The sequence below is a fragment of the Primulina tabacum genome, chromosome 15, assembly GCF_025594145.1.
Source record: "Primulina tabacum isolate GXHZ01 chromosome 15, ASM2559414v2, whole genome shotgun sequence".
NCBI lineage: Eukaryota > Viridiplantae > Streptophyta > Magnoliopsida > Lamiales > Gesneriaceae > Primulina > Primulina tabacum.
Genome location: NC_134564.1, coordinates 26,814,235 through 26,822,316, shown reverse-complemented (window position 1 = coordinate 26,822,316; position 8,082 = coordinate 26,814,235). Strand labels below are relative to the sequence as shown.

The 8,082-nt window shown below is 33.7% G+C and overlaps 1 protein-coding gene across 1 annotated transcript; it reads right to left on the bottom strand.

The window, feature by feature from the left end:
• Positions 1-2,091: 2,091 nt before the first annotated feature.
• Positions 2,092-6,102, bottom strand: LOC142527377 (syntaxin-22-like). Its single transcript, XM_075632157.1, has 7 exons — positions 5,564-6,102; positions 5,244-5,337; positions 4,355-4,488; positions 4,091-4,162; positions 3,075-3,232; positions 2,907-3,007; positions 2,092-2,449 (listed from the first exon to the last, which is right to left on the bottom strand). The coding sequence occupies exons 1-7, from the start codon at positions 5,752-5,754 to the stop codon at positions 2,384-2,386; spliced, it is 816 nt and encodes a 271-aa protein (XP_075488272.1). The 5' UTR covers positions 5,755-6,102; the 3' UTR covers positions 2,092-2,383.
• Positions 6,103-8,082: the final 1,980 nt, after the last annotated feature.

The window sequence follows — 8,082 nt, the reverse complement described above, 5'->3', positions numbered from 1 at the left end:
TCGGGCTCCCTCTGGGGCCTTCTCTCATAGACTGACTCCCTCTGGGTCTTCTCCCACGAATGGGCTCCCTCTGGGCCTTCTCTCGTAAATGGGCTCGCTCTTGGGCCTTTCCCTCACGATATCCCCATTCATATCATCATAATAGTCACAATTACTTCACCTCCTCCAATGTCTCACATTTTCACCACTTTCTAGAAATCATGCATTTAATATCATTTTTCTTTTAAAAACAAGTATGCAACATATATTGTAACGTTATTGTTTCATCACAAAATTCCATAAATAATCATAAAATTCCATAAAAATTTTGACGTATAAAACAGCATTCAGGGCACTGCCATGACGTTTACTAATTTTCAGTGTAAAATTGTCGTTTTACCCCTAGACGTAAAATTTCACGTTTTTGACTTTTTCTTAACTCCATTGGCTCTAAGATGTCCTAAATAATTATTTAAGATTAAATTATTTTTTAATAATTTTATTTAGCTTAAATACTAGGTTTTTTAATTAATCTTTAATTATTCGTTTTTAAGACTTTTTAATCCCGAATTAATTTCAAACTTTAATATAAAATTCCTAAATTAAAAACTTAGACTTTTTATATTATTTTAGCCCTCGTGAACCATGACTGACCCCCGTGAGCCATGTTTCGAATTGTTTTCAATGGAGAAAACTCTAAGCTCTCGAACGAGCCACCTTCATGTTTTCACGAGCCAAGCTCGAGCCAGCCTGAGCCATCATCGATCCAGCCCTCCCTTGAACCCTACTGGACCCTAAGCACCCAAGGAACCTGACCCTAGCCCCAACCGAACCACAAAATCAGATGCAGGAAGTGGCCTAGAATCCTACATGACATGGACTCCTCAAACTCACGCCTAGGACCTAGCCATCGAACCAGCCATCGAACTAGCCCCTTGTGCACCCTCCTAGTACCCTAGTGAGTCGACCTAGCCCAGCACAAAGCCCCTGTTCGAGCCCCTTAAACCCTGCGCAAGCTGCACCCTCCTGTGCATCCCCTTGGCTTGTTCTCAGGTGGCTAGGACTCCTCCCCAGCCCTGGTGCTCGAGTCCTAGCGTGGCTAGGACACTTCCCTTGACCCCTCACGGTCCCTGGCTAGCCCTGGTCCCAGCCGAGACCAAGCCAAGCCACCAATCCAATAAACCGAGCCCCTATGATCATCAAACATCAATTTTGGTTCCCAGCTTTTCTTTTGTACGTGTGCAGCATGTTTGGTGTGACTTAGGACTCTTTAAAACACGTAAAACCACCCTTAAACCTTTCCCAATCATGGCAGTCCCATAGGATCATGTTAAACATAATTTTGGATGAAAATACAAGCTTTAAAAATCACATAAGATGTCTATACGAAAATATGACATGATGCATACGAAAATATGACATGATGCAAATTGTTTTTCATGCAAACATTTTCAAACAATTACGATTGTGTGATAGATGATTAAAAAGGAAGAACATGACGTATCTTTGCGTGTTTAACGCACGATTATTCGTTGACGGTTGAAGAACGACGTCACGAAGATCCTTGGCTTGAAAAAGTTGTGCAAACTCGATGTTTTTTATCTTGAATTTGATTGTGTGCCGTGTGCTTTGCTTGGAAGTGTTTGTGTGTGCTAGGAGAGTGGAGCGTGGGATTGGGTACATTATGGGGTAGATTAACACTTTAAATATTTAATAAAATCCTAATCAATCTCTAATTGCTGACTTAGGCCCATTAATCATGTTAATTAGGCTCATATAACCATTAGTGCTAATTAAAATATTAAAAATTATTTTGAATAGAAAAGTTTGTGAATTTATTAACCGGATTGCCAACACATTCGTATTTTTATTGAAAAACCAACAACGATAAAATTTTACGTCCCAGTCTATAAAATCACCTCAAAACCCTTTATTTTCAAAAATAAAAACAAGCATCAATCATATTTTAAATAATTAAAAACAATTATTTAATAAAAACATTTTCCATTTTTCAGCCCTCGGTCTCCGTTCCTCGATCGCAACTCGAACAACCCTTAAAAATACATTTTAATGCATGTAATTAGAAAATTACTAAAACATCATATAAACATGTCACATAATCAATTTAGCAATTAAAATCAATTAATTAATCATTTTCCATATTTCATTGTCTTTTATACATCACAAGTTGCGTAAAACTGGGAAGACGGTATCTGTTGGAGCCTGACAAGTAACGAAAACCATAAAAACAGAAGAAAAAGAGGAATAGAATTTACAAGAAGAAGCATGCAGCCTGCACCAGCCAAACAGCGACATATGCCTTGTAAATTTGTGAAAAAGAAAATTAAAGCATCAACAAATAATACTCATGTTCTTGCACCATATTTATGGAAGCTCCAATAATTCAGGTGATGAGAACTATAATCACTATCAGAAGAATAATTCCAAAAATCACGACCAACAAGCAAGCCTGCATGAACAAAAAATAAATCAAGTGAAAATAAATTAAGAGTCCCGGTTGGATGATTGTGTAATGTTCATGAAGAGAGAAGTGGGACGACAATGCAGGGAATTGAATCTAGTTGATGTACGCAGGCAAGTTGGCTTTCATTTGAAATTAGTCCAACAGAAAGACAATGGAAAATTAAATATAATCAACTGAAATTGGAATCACAAATAGTTTGGTCACTCGGAAAAAATATTGAGTGTCAAGTGAATCCTGTGCTTGTTAATTGAAGCATCCAAGAGTGAATTGAAAAGCAATACAAGTCAGCATTGTACTTAGCACAATGCTACGTTAGTCTAGAATATCTCGAGAAAAACTATTTTGACCATTGGTCTCATTTCTCGCTTATTTTGGAAAATATGCTTTAACAAAGACAATTATATAGGCTGTTATCCTTATGCTTAATACATTTATAACTCACCAAAGATGAACTAGACCTCTGGGTCTTAGCCGCTTTGACAAGCTGGGTTTTTCCCTGAGCAGTTGCAGCATGAGAACCCTCGACGTTGGAACCAATATCATCTGGAAAAAATTAGAACTTCTAAGTCTAATTTTTTTATAGGGAACTAATAGAATGCAAGTCCTTTACCGATCATGACTCCTTGCTCATTAACCAATACCGCCAGGTCTTTGAAGATATCATTCACTTCACCAATTTGTTGCTGTATTTCTTGAATCCCCTGGTCTCTTTCATCTATAATGGCTTCATTGAAAGCAATCTCATTGTCCAAAAATAAAACCTCCTGCCTGCAGAAAAATTACAGGAAACATTTATTAGACAAATTTCATTAAATTAAAAATCATTCAACAACAAGGAGAAAACTTGCCGTCGGATAAATTACACGAGAACAAGATCCACACAAAATTAAAGGAATTTTTCCAGAAGTGAGGCATTATTGACTTGAAACATACATTTAAAGTTCAGAATAAATATGTTGGCACGCAATACCACTAACCACACATGAAAACGTTGGTAGACGAAGGAAAAAAGGTAATACGCAGACAAACAAAAATTGCAAGGTAGCTTAGCTGGCTGTAGATATTTGAAATCCTGTGTGCTAATAAACATGTTGAAAAGTGTCCAGCCATTTTCACCAACTGTTCTCTCGACAATCTCTGGCATTAGTTTTTCTTCTACAGTATGTGTTATGTGTATCAGTTTTCAATTATGGAAGCATACACATGTATTTGAAGATATATTCAGCGCTCAATTGCATGAAGAGAAGGATTTATCTTTCGCACATAAGAGAATTACCCAACAAAATTCAGAAAAAAGTGACTACCGAACAACGTAAAACTGGTGTGGGTAAGCTCCACAGAACGTGATGTCATGCTTGATTTTAGGGTTATTAGATTATTTCATCAAAGAAAGAAAAAATATATGACTGCATTTCACTATACATGTAAAAAACACTTTTTAAACACGTGCAATTAAACAACAAGTAGGTACTGCAGAAACTCACTTAATGTTCATGCTTCACACATGTTTAAATGAAACCAATAACACCAGAATACAATGTTTTGTGCTAAACAGGAGCTGGATTCATTCATTTTTGCTAATACACCTCCCAATTACACCACATAAATTCCAGAACATTGACATACCTTCTTGATTCTAGAGTAGCTCGTTGTTCTGAACTCCGATCTGAACTTCCTTCTATCTCACTAGCTGCGTAGCTGCACAAAATAAAATTTTCAGGAGAGAAAAAAAAAGTGCCCAGATAAACCAAGACATTAATTTTTACAGTAGCCTACTCAGAATAGCATTAATCCTTTCTAAGCAACTGCCAAATAAACTTCATGAAAATTGTAGAACGAAAGTTCCCAAAGAACTCATATAATAATCTCAATCATATAGAATCAGTTTACCTCGAAGGGAGAACTGACTGTAATGGAGTATATGTTGTCTCCCTTTCAGCTGAAAGCCGTTGAGCCTTCTGAAATTCTCTTAGTACCGCTTGAAAATCTTTCGCGAGCTTTGCATCAGTAAGCTTCTTGTTTGCCTGCAGGAAAAAGGATGCCAGTCACAAACACCATACAATGAGTGAGGGCTACACATTGGTGAAACAAACAATGATGCTTAGAAAATCCATATATAAACACACATCAATAAATTTCGAAATTTTAAAATATACTATTTTAGAAGTCCATCGAGAACTTTGAAAACAGAAAGAAAGGAAGGAAGAAATAAATAAAAATGCAGTTGTTCGAAATCTTAAAAGTGGGATAAATTTGAGAATTTTACTTGTCTCAAAATAAAATAAAATTAATGTAAGCGTATGAATAGGTTTTAAGCTGTATTAACATATTCGCCTTATTCATCAATCACATTCACTTGGACAATAATTACAACAACATATAAGTTTTTATCCCATTAAGTCGCATCGGCTATATGGATCCTCCTACGCCATTGTAATATGTCTCTTGTTTTATCATCATCTATCTATATTTAGATAATGCACATCATGTTAAATCGTTAATATCCAAGTATTTTTTGGTCTCCCTCTTCATCTATTAATATAGGTACTAAACATGGTTACACACCTCCTGACTTGGACTATGATCACCATGGAAAAAAATCACGTATCATTTTTATCTTAGCATATCTAGGTTTCATGAGAAACTCAAATAAATTGTTGTAGACAGGTCAGCATCTTAGGCAAGTATGACATATGGCAAACTAGCCAGATCATGAAGATATGCATAGTGGCAACCAGAAAACAGCACAAAACACTAATTAAGAAGGAAGCAAGCTTACACTGACTTCAAACTGATGGTCTGCTTCACTAACTTGCTTAAGTTTTTCTGAAGTATCCTTCACCAACTGTCCAACATGTAGACGCGTTTTATGCCTGCGATTAAGCACGATAGTTATAAACAACACTATTATTCAATATTCAGTGTCGAAACACAAGAACATCACCCAATCTGCTCTTCTTATCAGCTATCAACAAGAAACCCCAGAGTATAACCAAACATCAGAACTGAATTTTTCACAAAAAAAGTCATTTTTTATGCTCCAATTGAAATGATCATTTTTTACATGAAATCAAAAAACAAACAAATAATAATACTAACAACTTTTCACGGAGCTCCGGCGTGTCCTTGGCAGTACCGAGGGTGTTCACGAGGCGCTGGAAGGTTGCGACGGCGGTGTTAATCTGAAATATTCCCGAAGCAACGGCCTGAGTGGGATCCTGCCTCCCGTTCACAAAACCCCCCCGCGTCGGCCCGGATCCCCGACCCGATTCTAGATCCTGAAAACTCATTCCCCTATATAAAAATTATTTTTCCTTCCTCGAAAGTCGAACCCCCCAGCCGAATAAGAATTTATATTAGGTAGAAAGACGGAAATAGAATCGCAAATTAGGTCAGTTAATGAAAATTAAGATTACAATTTCCCCCCAATTGGACCGCGGATTGAACTGTGGGGGAAATCGATTATCTTGGGAGAAAACTAATCAATCGATCAAAATCTAAAATGTACTCTCAAAATTAAATATCGATCGGAGGAAGAGAGGTCCCATTGATTGGATACGTGTTGGGAGCGCAGCAGCTGACGTGTGAATTGGTATATTCAAGGGAGTCCTGAACCCACGTCTCCGTTTCGGCCAATTCCATACCACTCCAGGTGGGTCCTCCCGTTTCTATATTTTATACGTGTCAATTATTGTTATAATTACAATATTGTATTTCACATCATTTTAGTAATAAAATTATAATGTAATACAAATGATTTGTTACTTGTTAAAATATAATATTCGAGTTTAACCAAGAATTTATAAGTTTATGTTGTATTGTATTTCACATCATTTTAGTAAAGTTATAATGTAATACAAATGATTTGTTACTGGTTGAAATATAATATTCGAGTTTAACCAAGAATTTATAAGTTTATGTTGTGGCATTTTGCATGTTTTGCTGAGATATGGAGTGTGAAGGTTTTTAGAGGTGATTTTTATGAATTTATATTTTCTGATGTGATAATCTGTAATATCATTGATTGTTTTATAAAAAAATCATGTATAATCAATCATTCTGAATGTTCTTGATGGAAATGGTATCAGAGTCATGTGATAGTGTAGTTTATGATCTAACACGACAATCATTTAATTAAAATGAAAAAATTGGAAATAAAAAGTATTATTCAAAATAGAATGATTGAAGAATATGCTATATCAGAGAACCTAGATTTGTTAAACAAATAGACTATTCCTAAAATATAAACTAAAATGGTTTATAAATTAGGAATTTTTAAACGAATTGGTCTTAAACAAATTGTTAAAACTACATAATCTCATGTACCTCTTCATAATAAAGAAATTTTTATTTATTTATTAAATGAAAAAGATATTTTACCTTTTAAAAAGTCTCATAAATTTTTACATATTGGTTTAATCCAAATTGTATTCAGACCTTTAACTCTTGAAGGTCTACCAAAAAGTTTTATAGCAGCTATAAGATATGGTAGAAATTTAAATTGAAAACAATTAATTATGAGAATTATCCAATCCAGTTTAGCCCATGGACCAGTCTATTTTGATATTTATCCAAACCTTTCATTATCTTTATCTGATATAAAACATTCTTGGTGCATTAACATTGAATTTAAAACTCATGGTTATAATTATATTCTAGTAACAGAAGTTATGTATCTGTTATCGTATTTATTATACATCAATATTTAGTTTAAAGCATATATTTAAAAAATTGATAAATAGAAAAATAAGACCATTTTAATATAAACAAATTTTAATAGATCTAATATTACTTCACGAAATATATTAAATGGGAAGAAATAATTTTCCCTGAAAATTGGATAATCGAAGAAGTTGTTTGTAGAAATCCTATCTTTAATAAAAAAATTACAAGAAGTCATACAATATACTGAAAAATCTGTTAAAATACAGTTCAATAATGATCAAATAAAATTATTACCTTCTTCGTCCAGGTCTATTTCTAGATCTAAATCTTTTATATGTATCTCATTTAGATTATATTGTGGACATTCCACAAAAATCCAGAGCTTCCACTTGTCTAAGAGAATATATCAAATTTGAATTTTTAGATATGATCTTATTGAATAATTAATTATTAATAAAAATAATATTGTTCATGGTAAGACCAATGTTCAAAATGTTAGAGAAACTGATACTATATCATAGTTGAATTTTGTGTGATTTATGGTTTTACAAAAAAAAAAAGATTTTACAAAAGGATCTAATACTAGATCGAAGATTAATTATAAATTGTATAATTCCAAATGAGATATTTGGCATTTCCAAAGTTTTTCTGAAGAAGAATTTGAATATATTATTGACAAATTTTATAAATTATGTAAAAAAAATCAATTAATACATTTTGTTCATTGGTTGATCAAAACTTTTGTTATAAATTAAATCTCTGTAATTGAAAGAAGTTATACACTCTCTTAAGGACATGTTCAGAAATATGTGTATTTTCCACAATGATCTTTTCAAATAGAAAATGATGAAAAATTTCTAAAATTTACTGCTTTTGTAGGGTCGGTTAAGTGTTTAGAAAAGAAATTGAATAAACACTGGATACAATATGTAAATTTCTTCGATTATTTTTAG

What these genes read in the sequence shown, in the direction of transcription:
- LOC142527377 (XM_075632157.1), bottom strand. Translation starts at nt 5,754, where the DNA reads ATGAGTTTTCAGGATCTAGAATCGGGTCGGGGATCCGGGCCGACGCGG. An exon ending in CCGGAGCTCCGTGAAAAGTT is followed by an intron (nt 5,338 to 5,563) that starts GTTAGTATTATT and finishes GCTTAATCGCAG; the next exon opens with GCATAAAACGCGTCTACATG. An exon ending in GCTACTCTAGAATCAAGAAG is followed by an intron (nt 3,233 to 4,090) that starts GTATGTCAATGT and finishes ATTTTTCTGCAG; the next exon opens with GCAGGAGGTTTTATTTTTGG.